General features: G+C 45.9%; 1 protein-coding gene across 13 annotated transcripts; it reads left to right on the forward strand.

The window, feature by feature from the left end:
• Positions 1 to 27,296, forward strand: tle3b (TLE family member 3, transcriptional corepressor b). 13 transcript variants are annotated; one of them, XM_027281289.1, is made up of 22 exons: positions 1 to 566; positions 1,024 to 1,249; positions 1,859 to 1,959; positions 2,179 to 2,242; positions 4,181 to 4,225; positions 10,475 to 10,537; positions 10,970 to 11,074; positions 13,823 to 13,864; positions 16,048 to 16,252; positions 16,945 to 17,003; positions 19,581 to 19,703; positions 20,316 to 20,366; positions 20,776 to 20,931; positions 21,887 to 22,022; positions 22,368 to 22,540; positions 23,139 to 23,215; positions 23,322 to 23,571; positions 24,316 to 24,563; positions 24,730 to 24,877; positions 24,958 to 25,108; positions 26,355 to 26,431; positions 26,816 to 27,296. In XM_027281289.1, exons 2-22 carry the CDS (start codon positions 1,226 to 1,228, stop codon positions 26,921 to 26,923), a joined length of 2,406 nt encoding a protein of 801 aa, XP_027137090.1. In that variant the 5' UTR covers positions 1 to 566; positions 1,024 to 1,225; the 3' UTR covers positions 26,924 to 27,296. The 13 variants fall into 13 exon arrangements, with proteins under 13 accessions (XP_027137090.1, XP_027137096.1, XP_027137092.1 ...); XM_027281295.1 differs by having other exon boundaries at positions 16,987 to 17,003; XM_027281291.1 differs by having other exon boundaries at positions 16,051 to 16,252.

Raw genomic sequence — 27,296 nt, forward strand, 5'->3', positions numbered from 1 at the left:
GAACGCAATTGGTTAGAGCACGGCCCCTCTCTCGGCAGTCGGGTCCTCGTGTCAGTGCACAGTCTGTGTGTGGTACAGCGAGCGCGCGGCGGAGGAGCTGGGTATACCCAACGGCAGAGCTCGTGGTATATTTCACAACGGCCGACATTTTAAAAAAATTAACCCGTTTTTTTTTTTTTTTTACACCGAATAATAATCTTTGGACTTACTGGAAGATTCGCGTACCACTACTGGATTTAACATAGGCTTTCTTTTGAAGTTGTCTGCGGTCGACAACTCGTCCCAGTCGAGGGGTTTCCAACGTCCGACCGGACGGAGAGAGAGAAAGAGAGAGAGAGAGACGCTCTCCGCGTCGGGATCACCGGGGTTTTTTTTAAGGACTCTCAAGAGGGGGTTGCAAAGAAGTAGAGAAGTGTTGTGACGGACATTTTCCGCCCTCATCTACTCCTCTGTGGTGACGGTTACAAGTCAAAGGATATTAAAGCTTTGTGTCTGGATCCTACGTTTGTACCTGTACAAGAAGAGAGAGAGAGAGAGAGAGGAGGAGGAATCAGTCCAGACAAAAGGTAAAAAAGGGCGACATGAAGAGAGCCGCTAACAAGGCGGGTGGAGGTGGAGGTGGTGGTGGTGTGGCTTTATGGCAACCGACTTTGAAAGCAGCAGCAGCTCCTTGTTTTCTGATCTTCCCGGACCACCGAAACAACCCCTGTGTGTGTGTGTGTGTGTGTGTGTGTGTGTGTGTGCAAGACAAGTCGTTAGATTTACGAGAAATAACAAAGCCTCATGTCGGTGATCAAAAAGTAGCAACTTTGGGATTTATTTGACACCGAGGATCAAACAACGTGCTTTTGTGATGCAAATCAATGCGACAGATTTGTTTATTTCCTTTGACATAAAATTTGAATATTTTGGATTTTTTTTTTTTTTTTTAATTCTCAGGAAGCAGCAGCAGAAGTTGTTAAAGATTTAAAATCCATGTCATGTTTAAGCTGTCACAGTGATCACGTTTTTCTGTGTGTTCAGGTACAAAAGGTGACACATCCAGCGGTTGCTTGGTTGGTCGGGGGGGGGTCTGAGTGCGCGCCTCGCAGCCGAGAACAGGGCTTTGTCCGCCGCCATCCTGCGTATACAGGGGAGGGGGTGGCGGTGATACATACCGCACCTTCACTGGGATTAAGAGAGAGAGAGAGAGCACGCCGAATTCCCCCTGTGGAAAGGACGCGACATGTATCCACAAGGCCGGCATCCGGTAAGTAGCTGTCTTTGTCACCATTTGTAAATTGATGCAAATGCGCCGCCCTTCAAAGTATAGCCTAATTAGCTCGTCGTCAGAGTGGAGCTGCTTGATCCACACCTTACTATTTATGGTCTGCATCGGTGCTGCTCGGGCTGCTTCGAGTCTGGCAAGGAGAGAAACTGGGAGATCGTGTTTATTGGCAACAAGATCAGAGCGTTTGGTTGAACTCAGCAAAGTAGATCATCACCTCCTTCTTGTCAGCTCATTTCATGTCTCTGTGTGTGTGTGTGTGTGCAGAGTTGCTTTGTTACACTGCTAAAAGGTTAATTGTGTTTTTTGCATAGCGCACACTGAAATCCCACAAAGTTTCAGTCTGTGTGCGATAATCATCCTTCTGCCTACCGTGTACGTGACTCTGAGTGTGACCCACCTTTTGTTGTTGCACATGCTGTTGAGTGAAGGCTCCTTCCTCTGACAGTCAGAGTCAATAGAGAGAGAGAGAGAAAGAGAGAGAGAGGGGGGGGGGGGCTCATCTCATCCTTTACAGATGCGATGAGACTATTATCGGGTCTGTGATGGCATTATTTACACATGCGGTATCTCCAACCATGCACTTTTCAGGCACCTCACCAGCCAGGCCAGCCTGGCTTCAAGTTCACCGTGGCAGAGTCCTGTGATAGGATCAAAGACGAATTTCAGTTCCTGCAGGCCCAGTACCACAGGTAATGACTACAGCGATCGCTGTTTACCTACTGTAAACACCAATGGCTTCCTTGAAAGAATAGGAAGCAGAAGCAGCTTCTGTTTTGTTCCATTTAGCTTCATGCACCGCGTTTACACTAATGTCACACACACATGAATATATCTCTTTTCAGTGCGATAAACAAATTTAAAAAATGTACCACAAAGCCTGATTTTATGTCTCGCTTCTCTCTCTAAAGTCTCAAAGTGGAGTACGACAAACTGGCCAATGAAAAGACAGAGATGCAGCGTCACTACGTCATGGTAAGAGCCGCCGTCGCAAAAGCTGTGAATCTGATTTACTGCCGTTTCCTCCTTTTAGCCTCAGGTGAACAGTCACAGGTGGTGCGGCCCCGGCGTTTTTTTGTTTTTTTTTTTTGCAAAGAAAGCCGTGTTAGCGTTTGTCCCTGCTCGGCATTGTTGACTCACGCCTGTGTTTTTATTGGATAAGAAGGTGAAGGGTGGGGGGGGTTTGGGGCTGAAACTCTAGCAGGGGTCAAATGTCCAACTATTGATTGTGGGGTGTGACGACCCCCCCCTACTGCCCTGTGGTCCTCTTTATGACCCTCCACCACCCCTCCCCTTACTAACACACCCAACAAGCCCCACTGAGGGTTAATGACTGGTCTGCTGGCTTTGTACATGAGTCAGAGGGTTTCCTGAATTTTATTTAACGTCTCAGCTCACCCGGCGTTAACCACAGGGTCATTCAGACACTTTGGACACACCCAGGGGTTTCTCAGATATGTGGAGACCTTGTGCGTTTTTTTTTTTCTCCGACCATAAAGATAATAGACTACTTGTTGAGGCCAGGTGTTTGTGGTTGAAATCGATATCGCAGTATTAACAAGAATGTGTTTCACTCTAGATACCAGAATATGGGACCTATATATGCAAAGTCTCACTTGAACTAATCAAATTGACGATACAGCCGTGCTTCTGTTTTGCATGATGTCAGACAAAACTCTGCACGTGTAACACAAGAACTTTCTTTGACGTTATTAAGATACAACATGGCGGCGTAATATTGGCTTTTTAATTAATTAATCGACTGATAAAATATGAATCTGTGACCTTTTTTAAAGTCAGTTTAGGTCATTAATATGCAGCTTCCAGCTTCTTAAATGTGCCATTTAGCTGCATTTCTTTGTACTTTACAACAGTACACTGCATATCTTTGAGTCTTAGATTGTTTGCTGGATAAAACAAGACTAAGTTCACCATAATTTACCTCTGTGAAGCCAGTAACCAACACTGAACCACCACACAGCCCCACTACAGATTTCAAATCTGTTGAAATGTATACTTTTATCTTTTTTTTTTTTCTGAAAACCTCGCTCGAGAGCTAAGATAGGTGCTGTTCCCAAACTGCAATTAAAACACGACTCCGAGCTCTGTGATGATCAAAAAGAGACAAAGGAAAACTGTGACTCTGCAAAGACAACCCGACACAAAGCTCCTTTCTAATACAGGAAGAGCTGCATTGTGTACAGAGAGGGAGAGAGAAATAATAAAAAAAAGAACAGTCTTTATCTGACAAGTGATGTAACTTAGACCTCTCTCTTAGTTTGTGTATGTGCGAGCTTATCTTGTTTGTACATGAAAGGAATGACTTTAACCGAACGCAGCAGTACGTTTGTTAAATATTATTTTCCCAGTGAGGAACCAGAAGGTGGTGGGAGTAGTAATAATAAATGGAAGCTGTTTGTTGTGTGTGTCTGATAAACAGGACAAACTACGAGGCTTCAGTTTGTGTCTGTTGGTGGGCTCAAAAAGCTTTTGGCAATCAACTGCAGATAATGTTGTTTTCGATAATAGTATTGGCTTTGTCTTGAGTTTCTGGAGCCACAGGCTGTGTTTTCAGCTCAAAGACTGGCAGCACGCAGCCGAAGTAAACGAGAACAGCAGCCAGTTGTCAGCCGATGACCGTGAAGTTGTCAAACTGTTTGGTTAATGTCCGCGTGTTTTTTTTATTTAAAAACTGCTCATCTGTGCAACAAGTATTTTTATCTCGTCTCGTTAATTGTTCGAGGACTGAAATGTCACAGCAGTCGAACGTTTTTACATCTCTGTTGTACCAACTCTGCTCCAAGTCGAAAGGAACTTACAGCGAATCAGGAGCGATGCATGTCAAATAAAATGCATCACTTAAAAGTGTGAAACTTTGTTATGTAACGATGACTTCTCCTCTTTTTTTCACAGTACTATGAGATGTCCTATGGGCTCAACATCGAGATGCACAAACAGGTATGTAGCCGTATCAGCGATGGTCTGTGTACAGCCAAAACACTGTTGTTTTTTTTCCCCCCTAGTGATTGAGGAATATAAACACACCTACACACACACACACACACACACACACACACACACACACACACACACACACACACACATACACACACATACACACATACCTGACCTTAGTTTCTACCCTCATCCTCAAATGGCTCTAGGAGGTACACACACACACACACACACACACACACACACACACACACACACACACACACACACACACATACACAGGCTCCTGTAGTGAAAATGCTGACAGGCCAAACAACACGAAGGGCACGCTGCCTGATGGGGATGGTTTGATAAGATTAAAGTGAAGTATTTGGCAGACCGTCTGAGAGGATGTGTTTTCGTGTGGTTTGTCCTTCTGTGTGTGCGTGTGCATGTGCGTGTGTGTGTGTGTGTGTGCTCACACACACATGCCTCCACATATTCTGTGTCTGCCTCCCCAGTGGCAGCCGGGCTAAAAGCTCATTAGTTCAGCTGCCACCCAGCACTGGGCATCATGCTGCAGTGGAAAGACTTCTACAGACGAATAGGGCAGAAAATATCTGCAGCTTACACCACCCAAGGAGCCAATTCAGTTGACTGGAGGTATGACAAAAATGATGGGAGGTGCAGGAGGTGGGGGGTGCAGGTATGTTAAAATCATCTCAGACATTTCTAGTGGCTGCGCTTCAGGTTTCTTTGTTGCTTTGCATCCAGTTGATCTTTGGCCAGTCATGTCTGGAGATTTGGAGGCAGGTTGTTCTCATGTTTGTGGAAAACACCCCCTCAACCCCAGACACTTAGCTAGCTCAAAGCCTCCACCAAAGAATGCTAGACACTGTCAGCTGTGCTCTGATTTTGTAACATCTTAACATGTTTTTTTTTGTAGTGCTGAAACAATTAGTCAAGGGGAAAATTAGACAGAAGGTTAATAGAGACGATTTTGATAAGTCGGTAATTAAAATGTGGAGCGTTCACTGGGTTCAGCTGAATAGTTGAAGTTGTTTGGACTGTTGGTTGGACAAAACAAGCTCTGTCAATTTGTCATTTTGCGCTCTGTGGTAAGAATCTTGTATTATCGGTTGTTTAACATTTTATCAGTTTAAGCAAAGAGAAAATGCAGTATTGCATAACAGCATGTACACGTGTGTATGTCCGGAGGTGGGCATTTAAAACATTTTCATCTCGAGTGTTTAGGCGTGCCCACAGGAGAAGAGAAGGCCTGTGCATGCCGTGTGGTTGCCTCCACTTGGCTGCTTAGCTTTTGGTGTGGTTAGGTTAAGACATCTGCTGATCCCGCTCCTAATGCAGCCGTCCTGAAAAGCGAGACATCACCCGTCTGTAAAAGTGCGCTTACCCCCGTAAAGAACGCTGCAGAAACTGCTCTGTTTAGCTAAAGATTTGACCCGAGGCCTCTCAGTCAGCCGTGTGAAGCGCACATCAGCATAATCTTTTATTCAGTTTACTTTAAAAAAAACAACAGATTAACGTGGTCTGAAGACACCCCTCCTTTTTCCATTTTCTCTGATCTGTGTTGCCTTCTGTTTCCTTCACTCACCTTTGCCTCCTCAAGTCTCCTTTTCCACCTCCTCCATGTCCCCTTACGTCTTTTCATCGCTCCCCCCTCCCCTCTTGTGTCCGCCCTGCCACCCCAGCGATGTGATGTGAATGATGGCCCTTGTGTCATTAGCTGTGTGATATGATGTATGAGAGTGGGAGTCTGTCAGAGAGAGAGAGGTGGGGCGGAGGCTTCATGGACCTCAGATCCAGAAGGTTAATGGCATCAGTGGGAGGGTAGCCCAGTTGGAACAGCAGCATGCTGCACAATTCATCAGCGGTAGCCATTTTTGTGTGTGTGTGTGTCTGTGTCTGTCTGTGTTAACTAGGTGTTTTCTGTTTATCAAGGAGCTTGCTGCCTATCACCCCTCCTCCTCCTCCTCCTCCTCATTCTTGAGCGTTTTCTGTCAGACACTTATCACCAACAAGGAGATTGAAGTGATGCGGTGTTGGGGTTTGGGGGTGGAGCTGGTTGTTGTGGGTGGATGCTGGTGGCACTGGACAAAACATGGGGGGAGGGGGGGGGGGGGGATGGAAACAGGAAAGGAGTGAGAGGCTTCAGGGTAAATGGGTTAATCGACTGGCCCTCTCTCCCGTGCATCTCCTTTGTTTATCAATAAGCCCGGTGGAGTCGACAGAGCACTTTGAATAATGCATGATTCCTGCCACCTCCCTCGCTCTCGCTCCCGTCTCCCGTCCCCGGTGAACGAGTGTTTGTGATGACATCAGCACGAGGTAAACAGACAGCCCTTAGCGGTCCCTGTTATTGGGAGGAGGAGGAGGAGGAGGAGGAGGCGGTGGTGGGAGTAGATTATTGTATGCAGACATATGACTTATGGTTGGTGCTGAAGATTTACTGCATGACATGATAAACTCACTTTGTGTCATCACTGCAAAGCTCGAGTGCAAAGCGAGTGAACCGGCACGAACACACGCATGTATAAATAAATACTCATATCCCTTACATGGTAACACACACACACACACACACTTTAATTGAAGGTCCAAACAGACACACAACTTCCCCAGCGCTGCCGTTGAGCTGAACAGTTGCTAGCGAAGGGATGTTGTGCGACTGCCGGGGGGTAATTTGTTTTGACAGTGTCTCCTATGATGGCAAAGAGTGCAGGGTGGAGGTAATCACCCTTGCTTGCTGTCAATAAGTGATTTTAATTAGCGCAGCTCATTAGGCTGCCTCAGCAACATGCCCTGCTGACTTTGTGGTGTGGGTGTGGTGGGGGTTGCTATGTTTTTTTTCACTACCTCTGTGAGCTGCTGCGGTCCCTGTTTATCTCCTCAGAATAGAAAGCTAACCTCATCGGATCCTCCACCGCGCCGCTTACCTTCGCTGCACCTTCGGTAGCCATTTTGGATATCTGTCGTGTGTGTGTGTGTGTGTGTGTGTGTCCCTTTCCTCACTTGTTGAGTGGATGAGGGGAAACGGAGAAAGTGCTTTATCAAGGAGAGTCATGTCCGTTTCCTGGACGGAGGAAGAGGGTGAAGCGAGGAGCAGAGGGAGGGAGAACGAGAGCTTGTGCAAATGAATAATTTATACAGGATTCCTGGAATTGTTTGCCAAGGTGATGATGGCCGACCTGTCTCTAAGCCAAAACAAACCGACTACGAGAACACACACACTCTCCCTCTCGAGGGAGGTTGACGAGGTTATTGGAGGCTGTGAGACATGCTTCATTTTGATAGCCAGGCTAGAAGGGCCGGTAGAACAGTGTTACACAATGTGTGTGTACTCAAACAGCTGGTGGTGGTAGTGTGTGTGTGTGTGTGTGTCAGTGTGGATCGGGTTAAATTAAAGAAAACACTTTGTGTGTGTGTGTGTGTGTGTACATCTGTACATATGAGACTGAAAATCTATATAAAGAAAAAAACAGCGTTGGCGCGATGATTCAAATCAGTTGTAATCTGCTGGAAAACATCTCATTTCCGCCGAAAAGGATGTCACTTCAGTTTTGTGTGTATGAGCTCAAAATAGACGGGCACATGCAAAATATTCTTCATGCATTTGTAATGAACAAGATACCTCTAAGTGCCTCTTTCTTCCTCTGCTCTGGCTGAGAAGATAATTCCCAAACAGTCATCTCTGCTTCCCTCCCGCCTCCCCCCATCATATGCCACTTGTTTTCCTCGCCAATTGAATCCTCGTCAGAGACTCTGCTCTCCACTTGGGGGCTAATGCCTGGAGCGACAAACAGCCAAATGGCTTTCAACGCACCATTGACAGAGGGATGCAACAGAGAGAGAGAGAGAGAGAGAGGGAGAGGGAGAGAGAGAGGCTCTCCAAGCTCTGGTGCTACTAGACAACCCTGAGTACCTGTAATTGTGGAGCTGCAGTGAAAAGCTTCTGCCGGGCTCAAAGGCTTCTGTTTTCAGTGGCTTTAAGTGACAATAAACTCTTTCCAGTGCCTGTCTCTGCCACTAAAAGCACTGTGGAAAATAGTGCCTCCAAAGCAAAGTGGGAGTAATTTAAGAGTGCTACGAGTTGTTGGATGTGATGTGTTATCAGTCTAGCGCAGGCAGTAAATAAGTCATGTGCCCGTTCGCCCTCTGGACCACGTCTGAACTCGCGTCTGGGCCGAAGGATTCTCTCAACACGACGCCAAACTGTACGGGGCATCAGCTTCGCAAAAAAAAGAGGCTGTACAAAGAAAAACAGAAGTGGATGCAAAGGAAGTCTGCTCCATTGTTTTATTTCCTGACTCCTGAAGTCACATTTTAACTCTGGGGTGAATTTCAGAGGAAAGAGAGGGTTCGGGAACATTTAACCTTAAAAAACCCTGAACGCAGGTCTGCATGATCTCACCCTTCAAAGCACCTGGTGCTTCAGCTCGCAAAGAGGAAGCCAAAAACCAGCTGAGAGAAACCCGTATGTGTGTCTGTTTTTTTTTTTTTTTTTTTTTTTTTTTTTTCACACACACACACACAAGTGCACCTGAATTCCACAATGTTTTTGGCTTGAAATGGCGGTTTCTGGAGTGGTGATTTGCAATGAACAAATGGACTCCTTTCTTTGTGAATCGCTTTGCGGCGAGGGTTTGTAATGTTGTTGCTCTAATAGCAGAGTGTATCAGCATACCGCTGTGTCCTACAAGCCCCATGTTGCTCCCCTTGCAGCCATTTCCAGAGAAGTGGTGTGATACTGAAACACTCTAATCCTACTGTGTGTCATTGTATCCAGCCCCCGCTAATGATGATGGTTTATGAGTCTCCACAGAGCTCCCTCCCTCCCTCTCTTTCTTTCTCACTCTTTGTCAGCGCACCCCACCCCCCCCCTCCTCCGCCTCCTCCTCCTCTCCAGTGCACCCCCCCCCTCCCAGTTATCCCTCATTAATTTCCCGTGCCGATCAGATCGACAGGCCGAAAATTCAATTTAATGACCTGCCTCTTTGCTGCGCCTAATATGATTTTACAGGCTGTTCTGGTCAGGGCCCCAGCCCAATTTACATAACGATCAGCCGTGCCAGATAGCGTTGCCCCAGCAACAGAAGAGGGGTAAGATGAGAGAGGAAGAGGAGGAAGGAGGGGAGGACACAGATGAGAGTAGTGAAGATTAGGAGGGAGGAGTGTGAAGAGAGGGAGGAGGGAGAGAGAGAGGCACAGTGCGTCTAAGGTCAGACTCGGGGTTGTGAGATAATTCCTGACAGGCCAGCAAAGGTCTGTCCCCCTCCTCTTGGTTCCTTCTTTTCCTGCCACCCCCTCCTCCAAAATGAAAAGACTGACGCAGACCCCAACCCTTCCCACTTTCCTCCTCCTCCTCCTTCTCCTTTCACAGTCAAACAAGGTTAAGGAAGAAAATGAGTGGAATGCAGCAGCGTATAAAACGGCGGGAAGGACCTCTCCTCCCCACACACACCTGCTGGGCCTCCACCCCTAATCTCTCAGAATCAATTAGTTCACCTCCCCCGGTTCAGTCAAACTACATTACCTTAGTGTCAAATCAGAGCGTTACACTTCCCCGTGCACCCCCACCCTCTTCTCCTTTATTCTGCCTTTTTACTTTTGTGTTCTTCCTCTCCTCCTCCTCCTCGTCTCCTCTCCTCCTCTCTGTACAGAAAGTACAGATTTAAAAAAAAAAAGGAAATGGGTTCGGGCAAAATGTCTTGGGACATCCAAGTGCGGTAGGCGGGCGGCGCAGCGTATCCATTTGTCCAAATGCAGCGCTGTAAAGTGCTCTATGTTCATCGAGCCCTGCAGTATCATCTTACTGTCCCGGCTAACATTGCGTGGTCGATACCAAAGATGCCTCTGATAGATAGGGCCAGAGAGTTAACCTGTCTGCTTCAGCGTGCCCCACCCCCTCTCTATGGGCCGTAATTATGAAGTATGGACCTCATTATGGTCTCTCCAGCCAGATGGTATTAGCATATTTCAACCTCCTAATGAAATAAGGCCCGAGTCTAATGGAGGCAGAAGAGGAGAGGAGGGGGGGCGGTCCCAATTTAGTTAAGAAATACATTGTCTGTCTGTCCAGATGGACACTGGAAACATTTGTGTGTATGTGTGTGTGTGTGTGTGAGCGTGTGTGTGCACACCCCCTTTTGTTTTTATAGGTAGTTTTACTGCTTAGCTGTAGTGTTGCCCGTGGTGTGCAGTATACTGAAAGACTGTTGTTCTAATATTTTCTCTCTCTCTTTCCTCTCACAGACTGAAATTGCCAAACGTCTCAATGCTATTCTGGCTCAGATCATGCCATTCTTGTCACAAGAGGTGAGTGTCACCGCAGCTCGCAGCGTTTTTAAGGACGAGGGTAATTTCATTCATTCATGTTCGGAAGCTGTACACAGATTTGTGAGGGTGGTTAGTGTGCAGAGACTCTGTCAGTGGGATGTACAGGGAAAAGACGAGGCATCTTATTATAGCACAAGACATGCACCCACACAGATATGTACAGATTTTAAGCAATTATCTGTTAGATAAATCGTGCAAATGTTGAATTTTAGCAGCACAACTCCACTGAATAACATATTTTGAGTAGAAATGAAATAAAAAATGCTGCTCCTGTTCCTATATACTATTAGAGCATATTTCCGTCATCTATAGTGTCCGTTTCAGACTTGCGTACCGGCCGGCATATGTCTGTATGTTTTTTAATGAATCTGTTTCCATCAGGAATCTAATCTTTGTGTTTGTGTCCTGCAGCATCAACAGCAGGTGGCTCAGGCTGTTGAGCGAGCCAAGCAGGTGACAATGAGCGAGCTGAATGCTATCATCGGGGTACGTGGACTTCCCAATCTGCCTCTGACTGTGTGTATACCCCCCTTTTTTTCTTCTTTCATTTGGCCCGAGGGCGAGGGGCAAAACTGCATGCATGAAAGAGGACCGGCGCTCAGACATATAGGCTCATTTAATCGTGCTACGCGACGCTTACGGCTTTATTTCACCTTGTATACGCTTCAGCTGAAGTGTTGCATGTCAAGGATAACCTGAGAAAGGGCAATAGATTCAGGAGGAAAATAGGGGTGAAATGAGAATATAAGAGTAGCTTAGTGTATTAATCTGCAGCCGTTTTCTTCCTCCTGTCTGTGGCATTTGAATGTTCAGACTGAAACGAATGTTCTGCATACAAAACGAGCAATGCCGTGTCCTCTTCACTCGCGCAGACTTGTCCCCGTCTCCGGTGGTTTAATTTGTTTATTTCGAGATCACGATGTTTGCAATGTGCTGTCAATATGGCGTTCGCTGCTGTAATTTCTCTGATTGTTGGTTAACCGTGACCTGTCAGCACACGGGGAGCGACACCGCTCTGATTTTCTCCTCTCAGGCCTCGAGTCCTAGAACATCTGATACATAGTAACACGGCGCAGGCCTGAGATCAGATCGTGGTGTTTCTCCGATTTCACTTTGGCTGCACTTTAATTAGATAAAAGGTTCCAGCCAAACGTTATTCCTACGTCTGACCCAACAGTGGGAGGAATTAGAGCGGTCAGGTTGGGACAAGCGTGATCGCTTGATTTGTAAAGTCTAGTAGATAAAAGATTCAGGCAAGAATATGAGCAACAGACCCGCAGTCACACTTCTCATTGATTAATCTGCCAATTAATCTTTGGATTGATCTTGTTTGTGATAATGGTCGTCCCCCTGTAGGTTTATTTTAAACCGTTACTATTTTAGAAGTACGTTTTCTTCTGCTTGAGTCAACTGAGAGCATCGGCAGCATTGTTAGCTTTAATAGAGGAACGGATTGCACTTAAAAAAAAAAAGAGTAATTGACCTTTTTAATTGTAGCTACAACGCTCCAAACACACAAAATACACTCTAATTTTTAGTGATTTGGTCTTTCATCTGCTTCTATTTAACTGCTATGAGCAGAGCTGCTTTTTAATAGGCACCAAACGAATAACTGACTATTTTGATTAGCCCTCTGTAGCAGAGGTTAGTCAGCGGTTAGCTAGTCCCGGTGGTGGTGGTGGTGGTGAGGGGGGTGAAGTCTAATGAGAGGCAGATATCGAAATTCTATTAAGGCAAATGAGCCAAGAGCACAACCCCTGTTTTCAAGGTAATTACTTCCTATTTCCTTTTTCTTTCCTCTCCACAACCAGCTCAGCGAGGCTGTCCAAAACAGGAGTGACCCTGCTTTCATTAAAGGGAGTGCAGGGCCAGACAGCACACACACACATACACACTAATTATTGGGGCGAAGACATGGCAGGTGATCAATCTCCATGTCCCCTCAGCATGAGTGTTGTGGTGTGGTCGTCTTTAAAGTGACGTTCAGAGAGCGTCAGCCTCTGGCAGCTGTTAGATCAGCCAACACACACACACACACACACACACACACGACGGTGCTGGGTGTTAGTATGTGATGCAGTATGTATGCATTCACTTTTATTAAAGTCCCCCAAACACCCAGCCGCCTCACTCTTTCCTCACCAGTTCGAGACCGAATACAACAGGTACTTCAGCTTCGGGGGTCAAGGCTCAACTTGAAGTCCAAATAGTGGCTGAAATTATTATTTCTTGATTAGTCGGACAGAAAATAATTGATAGCTATTTTGATAATTGATATATAATTTCTGAATCAAAAACCATATATATACATATGAAGATCCTACCTTAAACACTGTGGGTTTAGCTTAAACTCTTCCCAGCAAATACAGCAGTGAGTGAACTAACCTGTATGTTTGTATGAAAATGTTCGTAAATGTTGACACATGGTTTCCATAATATCAAACTTCACAGAAACACGAGTTATCTGGACTGAACTGTGTTGAGGAAAGTGAAGACAAGCATGCAAACTAGTCTCCTCTGTCCTACACGATGCTTTGCATAGGTTTTGGCTCAGGGCGACATATGATTGAGTTTGATTTGACAAGTGTCAGAGGCGCCATCTCATTTCCATGCTCCCACCCTCATTTCCATGATTTCTACACAGGGACAAGATTGTACACCGGTAATGGTTAACGAGTCGGTTACAGGTGGTGTGCGGCTTATCATCAACCCTTATGTAAATGCTAATCTGTGGAACAGACAACGAACACTTTTACACCGCCTGGCTTTGTTTTTAATGTCACTCATCTGCTAACAGTGTTTGCATGTTTCATCCGAGTGTCCACGGTGTCGCGCAGTTTGCATCTGCACACTCACCACTTGTTAATGTCTTACGTATTGTCAATGTTTCAGGATGGCGGTAAACAGGCACTCATGTTTATGTTTCATAGATGACAGTTTAACTTTTAGTTTGTTATTTTAAAAATAAGCCTTAGGGTGCCAACTTATTTTTATATATACTAGTTAATGAATCAAGCTCAGAGTTGATTGTTGATTCCAGTCTCCTAAATGTGACCCTTTTGTGTTTTTCCCTGTTGTCTTTGATCGTAAATTGAATATTTTAGGGGTGTGTACTATTGTTTGGACTTTGGACCTATCGATCAATCAAAATATAATCTGCAGACAAATTGATAATGAAAATAATCATTAGTTGCAGCCCCAGTTGTCGCTGTCCTCTTCTTTCATGTTGCTGAATCCCTCCTTTTCCTCTTTCCTTTGACCCAGCAGCAGCAGCAGCCACCTCATAGTGTCTACCCAGCATTCATGGTCAGTGTTCAGGGAATTTACCAAACATGTCAATCGAGTGTTTTGGATGTGTTCTTCCCAACAGTCTAATGTGTGTTTTGTGAAGGCGGATGATGCCTTTTTTATGGAGACAAAGCATGACTCAGGTGTGTTTTGGTATTCATTCCTTTTGTCTGCCTCACTCGGGCATCACACTTCATGTCCAACCTCAAAAACCAGTGTCTCAATCTTTTCCCAATACTGAAATCAATCCGTTTTCTTTTTAGTGTAGTCTAATCTTTGTCGCGACAACCGCACAAAATATGACGAGCACAGAAGCTGTTGTAAAGCACGGGATAAGTAGGTAATGTGGCGATCATTGCCAGACTTATTAAGCCGGTCTGCCAGCTGGTTTGTGCTGGTGCTGTTGATGCTTGTTCCACCTGACAGTACTGTTCTGCAGGGAGCCAGCTTCGCCTAGTTAACTTTAATTGCCTGTTTCCTGTGGAAGTTGCCTGAGCTGCAGCGGCATTTACACATAATGAAAAAAGATAAGTGTGAAAGGAAGCCAGCTCTTTATCCATGAATATTGAATTGGAAGCAATTTATTTTCTGAATTTTTCCCCCTCTTTTTCTCCCTCCTCGTCTCTCTGCTCGCTCCCTCTCCTCAGCCATAGCTCGTTAATGAGGCTTCTTGATAATGATCCCTGCACGCTTTTCCTCATTAGGCACACTCAATAGGGACGTCCCTGCCTCAATCCCTCTCTCTTTCATTCTCTTGTTATTTTCTGATTCTGCCTCTCCCTCCTTTTTCTTGTTCTGGCTGCCCATCTCTCTTTTTTTTTTTTTTTTTTTTTTAAACTGCTTCTTCACAACAAATAGGCTGCTCGGCACACCAGTACAATATCGATTAACAATGCCTGCGCTCAGTTGCGTATATCCATTGTACGATTTCGGGTCCGAGCTCGACATAATGAGCTGACTGAATAATGGCCAGCTGCTGAATAAACCTTTAAATGTGGTAAGCCACTAGATATACCCTCGTCTAGTTCATGTAATGAATGTATGGATGAGGTTTGTGAAGTTCTGTCTAGCAAGCCGAATAGCAATCATGATATATTTTTTTTTTCTTTTTTGGAGAGGCAGTTGATGGATGTGCTAAGTGTTATTTAACCTTGTTTTAAAGCACTTGCTTCCCTCTTGCCTGAGTGGCTATTTAACTCCTGTCTATCTACTCACTCTTCTCCGGCTGCCTCTCACACACAGACGTCCATGGCCTCTTGGGAGGTGTGTGTGTGTGTGTGTGTGTTCTCCACTGTGTCTGTGCTTAACAGCATTTTGCTGGAGGAGTGGGCTTGGTTTTCCAGTGTTGAAAGGTTTTTTTTTTTAACTGTCCCGGTTATGATTGGTGCACAGTGGTTTGGACGTGAGCAAATACATTTCTGACCAGAGAAGACACACTGTAGAGTCCAATATTTGTCACATAAAGGTCTCGTACCATAAATATGAACTATAACCAGTTTGTAAAGCGACAGTGATGAGTGCAGCAGTGTTGTAAAGCGTACAGAGTCTGATGTGCAAACCTTTGAGCTGATTCAGTCAACGCTGTGCTCAAACTACGAGTCGGACAGACGAAAGACATCAAATATTCTCTGCTTCTAGCTTCTTTAATGTAATGCTTTGCTGTTTCTTTGTTTTATATCACTGCATATTTAATATCTTTTCATTTTAGACTGTTTAGACCATTTTACATACAATAACTGTTAGTTGCAGCCCGACTTGGCACTGTTATCTTAACACAATCATATTTTTTTTAAACAAGTATTTTATCACTGTGTAAATACTGTTATAAATCAACGTATATTGCTGCCTCACAACACAATACGTGGTCTAATTTGGGATGATAATGCACAGCTGAAGACACAGAGTTGGAGATAAAGTATTAAATGTAACGGCAAATGTGTTTTACTGTCTTAACCAGTTGATATTCATACTGTACGTTTACAGCTATGAACAGAATCTGTTTCCCCCCTCAGACAGTGAATAAGCTGGATCAGCATGTTGGCAGTCACTGTCAGGCTGCTATTATGCATAAATGGTTTGGCCTTGAACTAAATGTTGTCAAAGCCAGCTCTAATGCATGAGTAGAGCGTGGTCATTCATGGATTCACTTCCCAGCCGACCCACTTGTCTTCTGTCTCCTGTCTCTCTGCGTTTGTTTACAGCAGCAGCAGCTTCAGGCTCAGCACCTCTCTCACGCGGCCCATGGCCCACCGGTCCAGCTGCCCCCGCACCCTTCTGGCCTGCAGCCGCCCGGCATCCCCCCTGTGACGGGCGCTGGCTCCGGCCTCCTGGCTCTGGGCGCTCTTGGCAGCCAGGCCCACCTGCCTGTAAAGGATGAGAAGAATCACCACGACCTGGAGCACAGAGGTGAGGAGCACAGCCTGCCACACACACACACACACACACAAACACACACACACACACACACACACACACACACACCGCCTGCAGCGTTTGTAAGTACTGAAGCCTGATTGTACCTGCCAAGAACTGGTTTTACCAGCCAGATACATTTATCACAGAAACAAGTCACTGTATGCTTAACGTGTTTATGTATAGAAATAAAAGTCGTTTATACAAACACCAGGAAAGGGGAGTTTGTACAAGTTTAAACTAACTGAGAAATTATACGAAGTCACTCAATATAAAGGGTTTTAACCGTTCTGATATTTGGGTCATTAGGTTGTTAAAAATGTCTTATTGGTCAGTCATTAATTATTAAAAGCGTGTAAATTTCTCACTTTGTGATGAACCATCAATTCTGCTACACATTGATTAATAAAATCATTAATTAAAGGTCAAAAGTCACTGATAATGGTTTTTCGGATTACTCAATCTGCAGTCAACACTTGTAAATGTTAATAATTAATGAACTGATTTAGTCCTGATGCTCCTTTACAACCTTTTACCAACGTCCAGACAGTCGTTGGCTTATAACTGATTAATAAAGCATCAGTAAGTGTTAATAAAGCTGAATAATGTTATTACAGTTGTTTTGATTGGTGTGCTGAGTCGCACTGACGCCCGTACTAATTTGTGTTTTGCTTCTGTCCCTCCTGGCCCCTCATTGTTTCACTCGCCCCTGGCCATTCCTCTGAAAGAACGCGAGTCGAGCACGGTACGTTGACTCTCCGTCTCCTCTCTGTGTGTGTGTGTGTCTCTGTTTCTTGACTTTTGCTGGTCTCTGGCTCGCTGTGTTTGGTGATTAGGTGTACTTTACATAGACTTAAGCCCACTGTTCAATAGAAATTCATGCTCCCTGTGTAAGAACACACACATTTTTGTACTCTGGAGGGTGACTGAAATCAAATAATGAAGTCTGGCCAAATAAGCCAGTGCCATCTAATCCAGGTGGAAAATGACTCCAATCACTGAGCGAGGATTAGCAGTTAGCTACCTCCTTTCATTTCAGCACAATTAAAAGCGACTTTGACTCTCCTTCTCTTCTTCCCCCGCCAATTTCGAGGATTCACTGTTGCATGTGTCCAATATCGAAGTCCTTTTCATCTCATTTTATCTCCCCCACATATACCTTTCTTCATCTTATCTCAGTCATTTTCTCCTTTCCACCACTTCTTCTCTCTCCCTCAGTCTGTCTCTGTCTGTCTCTCTACTCCTTCTCATGTTAAAGTCCTTGTTTATTGGACTGGCTTAAAGCTCTCAGTTAGCTGGAGCGTAACGCTCTGTTGGATCTGTTCGGCCAGATTGAGTTCCCATTGACTGGCCATCCTGAATGAGCCTACTCATGTCTGAAGGGAACCCAAACTCTTCCCCCATCTCATATGGTGACGAGCGGCTGCCAATACTACCTTACCTGATCTCCACACACAACCCTCTCATCTTCAGTGTGTGTACACACACACACACACCCACGTAGAGTCTTCCTGTCCTGTTGTCTCAGGTCATCTGATACCAGAGTCGGAGGCAAGTGCAGGGTTATTGAGTCTAAGCAATCCTTTAAAAGGTCACAGGCTCGGATACACAGACAGACTGTAATGCTGTAGGACAGCATCTTCACACCAAGCCAGACTAAAACCCTGTGGATTTCTTTTCCACAACAGTAGCTGAACAAATTTCCATATTTTGACCTGAGAGGGGAGGATGTGGAAATGGCAGAGCGCTGCTGGGTTGGCTGGCAGTGGTGTGTGAGTGTGATTCACTGCCCGTCCAGTGGATGTGTGTGTGTGCTTGGGTCTTTTTTTTTTTTCTTTTACGTCATCCCTTCACTCAGTTTCCAGCCTGTTGTCTTCCTCCGCCACTCTTCTTTCTCTTCCCGTCATTTGCAGCCAAGAAGTCCTCCATCTTCCTCCTCACCATATCTGTTTTTGATGAAGGCAGGGATTTGTTGAGCTGCCTGACATGGGCAGGCTTTGGGGTTTGCTCGCCTTCACCCCTCTTCCTCCTCCCTCCTTCCTCCTCCTCCTCCTCGCTTTCCTTGCCTGGCGGCCTGTTTGGCAGTGCCACCCCACCACACCAGTGCCCAGACTACAAAAACCCCGTTTGCAGCTTCTGAGAGAGTGCCAGCCTGTCCGGGCATTCCCACTAGTGGGGAGAACTCATTGCCACACTGCTACGCTCTCATTGCTTGCCAAGTTCCTTTCCTGTTTTGCTCTCTTGTCTTTCGTCCTCTTTTTTTTCTTCTTCTTCTCATTTTCTCACTCTGCCTCTTTCATGGCTCTTTTCTCTGCTGGCAACACCCTCTTTGTGTCTTCTCATTGCACTCTTATCCAGGTTCCCTCAATAGCCTTTTTCTTTCCTTACTCTTTTTATTATTCTGCTTGATTTTCATGAACTCTGTTTGGTCACTGACCTGCCACACCACACACACACACACACACACACACACACACACACACAGGGACTCTCCAGCAGCCATTAAGGTGGTTTTACAGTTAAACAGGGAGAGAGTTTGGTCACTTTTTGTTTTTTTATTTGCATGTCCTCTCATGCCGCAGACAGAAAAAGTCAGGAATGCAAGCTGTGTTTAGTCACTTTAAGCGTGTCTGACCAGGTCGCTGCAAGAGTCTACGAGAGGATTAGACGTTAGGTTGTGTGTACACCAAATATCTCATGTTACACTACACTCTCAGTTTATCTCCACCTCTGCTCAATCTGCCCTACACATCACAGAGCCTGTGAGTTAGTGCTTCTGTCTTCCTGAGGCGTTTTTGTGTGTTTGTTGGTTTGCTCAGCTGCCTCGTCTGTTCCCTTCTTGCTCCATTGCCTTGGCAGCAGCAGCCGGGGCTAAGCTGTCCCAGAATCCTCTTCTGCACCTTCTATCCCCAAATCAGTCCAGAACAATCGTGCGTTTAGCTTCACAGTCAATATTGTCTCCGCTCTGACAAATGAAAAAGGCTCCGGAGCCATGCCTGGACTTAAAACGCACCATTTGATCGTTTCTGACTTTTCTGCTTTCTGAGGGTTTGTCACATGCTGCGTTTAAGCCCCAAAACATCCACAGGACATCACACGGCATGTACTGACAGGACAGGACTGAGAGAAGTTTATTTATCTGCACGATTTGTCACTACATGTCATGTCAGGATGGGTTTCGATGGAGCACTGAAGCTGTTCCTCCACACATAGCTCTGCTCTGCATACGATGTGGTTGCTGACATTTCTTTAAGGATGCTAACAGTCAAACTCTGTGTGAACTGGAGACTGATGTGGTCTGGCTGCATGTTGTCGTTGGCAGAATAACTCCGTGTCGCCATCAGACAGCCTGCGGGCGGCGAGCGAGAAGCACCGCGGCTCTTCAGATTACGGCCTCGACTCCAAGAAACGCAAAGTGGACGACAAAGACAGCATGAGCAGATATGTGAGTGTTCATCGTTTGCGTTAATTCAATTTGTAGCTCTTGTACTCGAGGTGTCGGTCGGGTCCTGAGCCTGTCTGTACTCGGATTTTACAGAATATAATCAAGCAGAAATTCTACTCAGCAACCAGTTTATTAGCCGGTATTTAATAATACAACCACCAAAGTTTGGGTCATTGTTTTGTGTTATGTCCTGACAAGCAATATCTAATTTGTCTTTAATTATATAAACGTGTTCAAGTTCATCAGCCAGTGTTGAATCTGTGTCTCAGCTGTAGTACACAATCCAACATATCTGAAGAATAAAGTTTCCTCTATTAAATTAATCTGAATCTGTTTGGGATCAAATGGATCAGTTCTGACTAAAATAACAGTCTCCAAACTGTGTCTCCATATTTCCCCATAATTACAACCAAGATACTTCCAGGAAACTTTCAAGAATGGTACGGTTGACTCGGTTTTAAAGTAAAACCAGGTTACAAAGTCCATAAATCTGTTGTGGTCTGTTAATTTTGATTTAGCAGTCAAAACAACTTGACGTTACTCGTCCATGCTGTCATTTTATCGCTGTTAGCGGCCGCCCAGTGGCCTAACCCTGTCGCTCCTTTATTTCAGGACAGTGACGGAGACAAAAGTGACGACTTGGTGGTGGATGTTTCCAATGAGGTAAGACGACGCTTGAACTAAGCTGCTCGGCCGCATTCCACGCTGCGAACGTAGCACACAAAATAAACACAGCTCCCTTTTGTCGTTTGTCTGTCGAGGCCTTAACTCCTTTCACAGTCTGTCATAATATCAGGTGTGTGTGTGTGTGTGTGTGTCATGGCGGTGTGCTGTATTTCTTTTGCCAGTCATGCAGAAAGTAAGACAAAGAACACAAAGAGAAAAGGAAGTGACAGGTGAATGAAAAGTGTGTGTGTGTGTGTGAGAGAGAGAGAACGAGCACGCACGGGTATATTTATCTGTGTTTGCACATGAGGCCCCAGTTTGTTTGACCTACATGTACACGCCAGTGGCTTTCCTCCGGTCTGTTTGCTCAGTCTCGCTCACTGTCTGTCTTGTTTTAACTCCGTAGGATCCGGCCACCCCTCGAGTCAGCCCCGCTCACTCTCCCCCAGAAAACGGCCTGGACAAGTCACGAGTCCTGAAGAAGGATGCTGCCCCCAACAGCCCCGCCTCTGTCGCCTCCTCGGGCAGCACGCCATCCTCCAAAGCGAAGGATCACGCCCATGTGAGTGTGCGAGGGACACGCTGAAAGACTAGAGGGAAGATGAAATAAGGAGGTTACAGTGGAGGGAGGGTTGAAGGGTGAGCTGACAGACTAAAGGGCATTTGTCAAGTGAAGTGGGTGTCTGTGTGAAGGACTAATACGCAGGAGGCTTAGCAGTTGGCTGCTATGAGGGGCTTGAAGGGGCAGAGGGGTGGATGCACTCTCAGGAAATCAAACCCTGTGGCTCACTCCTCTCAATCTCCTTTATGGCTTACCCAATAAATGGTCATTTCTTTGTCGGCCCGAGGCTGTAAATAACCCAGAGACACGGCGGCGAGGAAACTGCCGCATCTCTCTTTTCTCGCCTCGTCTCATCTTCTTCACCCCCAATTTTCTCCTAATGCCGACACTCTCACCAACCACGCCAAAACAATCCTCGTGCATCGGTTTTACATAAACCATTTCACCAAGGATTAGGATAGATTTATAGCTCACATCGCTACCCTCCACCTCACATAACACCCGGCTTCTCTCCGTCCACAATTAGTGTGTGTCACCAGGCTAAACCCGGCTCCTCTAACTCGATCTGCGAAGGAAGAAAAATGGATTAATTATGAGAGTTTGGAACACCATCTCGCTCGTCTAGCCAGTCTTAACAAGCTTGACTTCTAAGCAAAGGTTTACGCCTCTACCCCCACCACACACACACACACACTCTCTCTCATACCATGGCTGTAATGAAGTGTCAGTGTTAGATTGGATTACCTTGAGCCGCCTACTTAGATTGTCACTCTGGATTTCGCTGCCAGTGGGGGTATTTTTGACTCACTGGGGGATCTTTTTTTTTTTTTTTTTAAACTGGATGCCGTTTCATTTTTCTTGTGTGTGTGGCTGAGAGTGAGTGAACTTAAAACTGTCAGTAAGAGGATACACAACAAGGTTGCACCCAGAGGTTAAAGAGTATCTCTGTTTTTAGAACGACAAGTCGTCCACGCCGAGCCTCAAGTCCAACACGCCGACACCAAGAAACGAGGCTCCAACACCGGGAACCAGCACCACTCCAGGACTGAGGCCTCTCACGATGGGCAAACCACCCGGCATGGAAGCATTAGGTACGTAAACACCTTCTGTGTGCGGTAACGGTAGACTGCAGAGGACCAACACACTTATAAATAAGCATTTTAATGACAATCAATCAATTTAGGCTTCAATCAAAATAATAAACTGCAGATTCATCGATGGTTCAAATAATCCAAACTTCGTTCTCAACCTTGAAAACAATTTGACCAAACAATCTGACTGTAAGGTCCGATCGGTAACCGTTCTGATCGCATGAAATGGTCGTCCTTAACTTCACTTACTTTAATGAACTGTAGTTTTGTGCTTCCAAATGTTAATTATTGTCTCTGCAGAGTTTCTATACATCGATTAAAATACTCTTTATCTCTTCTCTCTAGCCGCCCCCGCCCTGCGCACACCTCTGTCCATCGCGGGTTCCTACGCCAGCCCGTTTGCCATGATGGGTCATCATGAGATGAACGGATCCCTGACCAGCCCGGGCGTCTACCCGGGTCTCATCTCACCGCAGATGAGCGCTGCAGCTGCTGCTGCCTACGGACGCTCACCGATTGTAAATACTCCAGAATTTCTGAATCATATAAACGGCGCTCCTCTTCTTCTCTTCGTATATTCATTCATATATTCCACCTCAGTTTGACACAACAAGCCCTCGCCAGCGTCCGCATGAATTATCCTCCACCAGCTGTAGGTTGTACGGTCTTTTTTTTGGTGCAAAGTGACGATGAGAAACTTAAGCACTCATCCTGTATTTCCATAGCTCATTGTGAATATTTCTGCTTGGCTGGCTGCAGCTTGTTGTGTGTACATAATGAGAAAGTACAAAGACGGCCTGGCTCCTTTTTACTTTGATGTTAGTTAGTTAGTTAGTTAGCATTCTAAAGGCTCACCCCCAAAATGCATCTCTGTGTTTGAAAGTCTCCCAGGCTTTCATTAGCATTAGCAAGTGGGATGTTGTAGCCTTGTGTAAAGCTTCTCTGTATGCAGTGAAGCTGAATCTGCGCCTTTCAAGGGATTTGCCTGGAAACGATTGTACGAGAGTTCCTCGGGGTGTTAGCAGATAAAGTGAAGCGTCTTCAATTTGAATATTAGCTTAGTCTAATTTATCTTTGCCGACTTGTTTCTTAACGCCGTTCTTCTCGCTCACGCAGGCGGGGTTTGACCCTCATCCTCACATGAGAGCTCCAGGCCTGCCAGCCAGCCTCACGTCCATTTCTGGAGGGAAACCGTGAGTTTTGGATTTATCTGCTTCTCGCACAGATAGCAAACGCTTCTCCCCAAGCTCAGACTGACCTGTCTTTTTTTTCCTCCCTCCCTCCCTCCGTCCTCTGCAGAGCGTATTCTTTTCACGTTAGTGCGGATGGTCAGATGCAGCCCGTGCCCTTCCCTCCAGATGCACTGATAGGCCCGGGCATCCCACGCCACGCCCGCCAGATCAACACGCTGAGCCACGGGGAGGTGGTGTGCGCCGTCACCATCAGCAACCCCACGCGTCACGTCTACACCGGGGGCAAAGGTTGCGTCAAGATCTGGGACATCAGCCAACCGGGCAGCAAGAGCCCAGTGTCCCAACTCGACTGCCTGGTAACTAGTCCTCATCGTCTCAGATGTGTTATTACTGTGGATGTTTAAAAGTGCTAACAAGGCGTCCAACCAGAACAGAGACATAATGTACTCATGTCGAGGTCTCTGCAATCGGTCTCCTTCATTAAGATTTTCTTGAGTGTCGAATGTAGCCTGACTCGACATCCCACTGTAGCTTTCCCCGAGATCCCAACAGACAGACGTGTGAATAATTCAGCAAAGTGTCTCTCTGCTGTGCTGAAATAATCCTGGGTGAGAGGGGGGAGGGGAAAAAAAGCCTGCTGAGTAATGATGTTCTGATTGGCCAACCCTGTCTGCCATTACCCAGCTCATTACTTCCTCCCAACTGCCTCCAATTTCTCATTTTGATGCTGCGGCTTCATGCCGTTCGAGTCATATGGCCTCCAACGCCCTTAAGGTGCGTCCAGAGTGCAATTGGGTCTTATAAAGCCATCAGGGTGCTGTTTTTAATTCGACCTAGAGCTTCTACAGTCCTATTGATCTCCGTCGTCCTGCTCTCTTGGAGCATGGCCTACAGCTGCAAGCCCCTGCATTGCTTGTTAAAGCGGACATCCACATCTTCACTAGAACATGAAACCACATCAGCAGCAAGAGGAGCTGACGGACGCAGCTGAATTATAACTGAGCTACTCTCACTTTGTCTTATTCATGTAGATACTTCACATTTAAATCTTTACAGACGCGTCCACTCAAGATTGTGACGGTCCCTGCTTTCTCTTCCAGAACAGGGACAATTACATCCGCTCCTGCAAGCTGTTGCCTGACGGCCGCACCCTGATAGTGGGTGGTGAGGCCAGCACGCTGACCATCTGGGACCTGGCCTCACAGACGCCCCGCATAAAGGCCGAGCTCACTTCCTCTGCTCCAGCCTGCTACGCGCTGGCCATAAGCCCCGACGCCAAGGTCTGCTTCTCCTGCTGCTCGGATGGAAACATCGCCGTGTGGGACCTCCATAACCAGACTCTCGTCAGGTCAGCTCTTTGGCATTTTGACCATCATGACAAACTTCATGACTTGATTCACTGACTTGGAATGCCTCATGCAGCCTTCACACAGCTCTTTGTGTTTGAAGAATAAAAGTTATTGTCCGAGTTTGGAAGGCGTTTTCTTCATGTTTGCTTCATTATGTCGTTCCAGGCAGTTCCAGGGCCACACAGACGGAGCCAGCTGTATCGACATCTCCCACGATGGAACCAAACTGTGGACCGGAGGGCTCGACAACACCGTGCGCTCCTGGGATTTGAGGGAGGGACGGCAGCTCCAGCAACACGACTTTACCTCACAGGTAGGGGACAGACCTTTCACGTCGACCCCGCAGTGTGTCTTGCATGATTCCTGGGTGTAAAACCGATGACGTTGTTGCAGATCTTCTCGCTGGGCTACTGTCCCACTGGAGAGTGGCTGGCTGTGGGCATGGAGAGCAGCAACGTGGAGGTGCTTCACCACACCAAGCCCGACAAGTATCAGCTGCACCTGCATGAAAGCTGCGTTCTCTCGCTCAAGTTCGCCTACTGTGGTGAGTAACAGACAATGAGGCTCCTTAATGTGTATAAACTGGAAACAGTCTTCCAAACTTAATAGTTATTGGATGACTGCTCCACAGAGCTGTACTGCAGAGGTCAGAAGAAACCTATAATTCATAGTTACACCCATTATGTTGGCTAAATATCGCAGAATGTGACTGTTGGGGGTTCAAATCAAACCGATTTCGTGTTCTCCATCAGGATTACAAAACTGGCAGCACAGAGAAGACTTTGAGTCAACCTTTAGACCACAGTGTGGAAACAGGGAACGGTTATGTGGGTGGGTTGGGGTCTGCTGGGGTAATTTGGATGGAGCTGACCTCAAAAAAAAAAAAATAATAATTCTGCCCTGCTGTTTTTAGATGTGGTGAAGATTGATCTTTCCACTTCTTTTCCTCTCACTAAAACCTTTCTGCTACCACGACTTCAGGATTGTCTTGACAGGCACTCGGCTAGAAAACCGCATCCTTGAGCCAGATTTCTGCAGTCTAGACGAGCACTCGCTGTAGCATCAGTATTCAGCTGCAGATTATTATTATCGCTGCTTCGCTGTAGTGGCGAGCCCAACTTCTCTGCACCGACAGTCAGTCAGCGTAGACGCTGATTCACTCAGTCACTCGAAGGGTGATGACGTGATTAAAGAAAATGCCGTTATTTGTAAAACTGTGTTCGGATTTCTCTGCAAAGGCTGGTAGCTTGTACTAACAAGGAAGCTACTAATTTCCAAATGAGCTCATTAGAGGAGTTTGTCATTGCTTCTTCAGTTTAGATCATTCTGCCTGTTGGGCAGACCAGCTGGTTTCAAGTTTAAGGCTCAGATAAATGAGGTTTTACTATCCTCACATTTTTTTTTTTCTATTTGCCTGAACTGTCAGTATTCATTTCCCCTCACCAGACGCCCCCACAGAACTGGTTAATTCAGACGCTCACTGCTTCAGAGCTTTTGCTGTCACTAATTAAATCATTAGCCAACTAGTGAGTTGGGTAATTAATCAGAGGGGTGATTTAAATAATTATCAGAGTGGAAATGGTGTGAGTCTCCTTCATTATGTGCATTTTATGATTGTTAATGTAATAGTGTTTTCATGGCGGCGGATGCTATGAGCTGTGGTTTTGGGTTTGAGGTAAAACTCTGAGCTGTCAGCGCGCACGCACACACACACACACACACACACACACACACACACACACACACCTTCAGATTATATTCTCACCCCGTGTTTATTCCTGTGTTTTCAGGTAAATGGTTTGTGAGCACAGGGAAGGACAATCTGCTGAATGCATGGAGGACTCCGTATGGTGCCAGCATATTCCAGGTATGTAACCACACACACACACACACTTCAAGCAAGAGGTGTAAGAACGTTGCAGGTTGCATAACTCAGTGGTGTCACAACCTGCTCTGCGAGATGGCGTAAAGCTCTGAACTCAATTTTAGTACGTGCTGTGAAGACTGAACTTTATGTGCACGTTATTATGAAGCTGTTTTATTTTTCTAAAGATGGTTCAGACTTTAGGAAATCTAGAAACATGCACATCGTTCATGAGCAGGAGTTTGTGTTCAGTCCTCAAATTTTCATGTTCTTAAAAAGGGCTGCAAAATAATTGTGAACTGTTAATGAGTTCACTGATTATTCAAACGTTCTCTTGTTCCAGCATCAAGTTCAAAGATTTAACGGCGCCTCTCTTTGCTTCCACAGTCGAAGGAGTCGTCCTCCGTCCTGAGCTGCGACATCTCAGCAGACGACAAATACATTGTGACAGGATCCGGTGACAAGAAGGCCACCGTGTACGAGGTCATCTACTAAGACAGAAAGGAGGCTCCTGCTCTGCTTCAGCACTTCCAACCAGATGACTTTTACTTTTCCTCCGCCGACCATCTGTGGACCACAACGAGCTGAGACGGACTACCGTTTTTGGAAAACTTGTGGAAATTTATGGAGCTGTTGGCCTGAGGAAGCTTGTGCTGGAACAACGTTACCTTTCTTTTTTGGGCGGGGGGGATTTTTGTGACTTTTTTTCTTGTTTTTTTTCTCCTCGAGAATATTTGGATGTTGACCCGATGAAGCGGCGCTTCATTTCTGAGAACCTCGTTTCCCAGACGTCTTGTGAAAAGTGTACATATCGGATTAAATAAAAGACACATTATATATATTATAAAAATATATATATATATTTTCA

The sequence above is a fragment of the Larimichthys crocea genome, chromosome VIII (genome assembly GCF_000972845.2).
Source record: "Larimichthys crocea isolate SSNF chromosome VIII, L_crocea_2.0, whole genome shotgun sequence".
Taxonomy (NCBI): Eukaryota; Metazoa; Chordata; class Actinopteri; family Sciaenidae; genus Larimichthys; species Larimichthys crocea.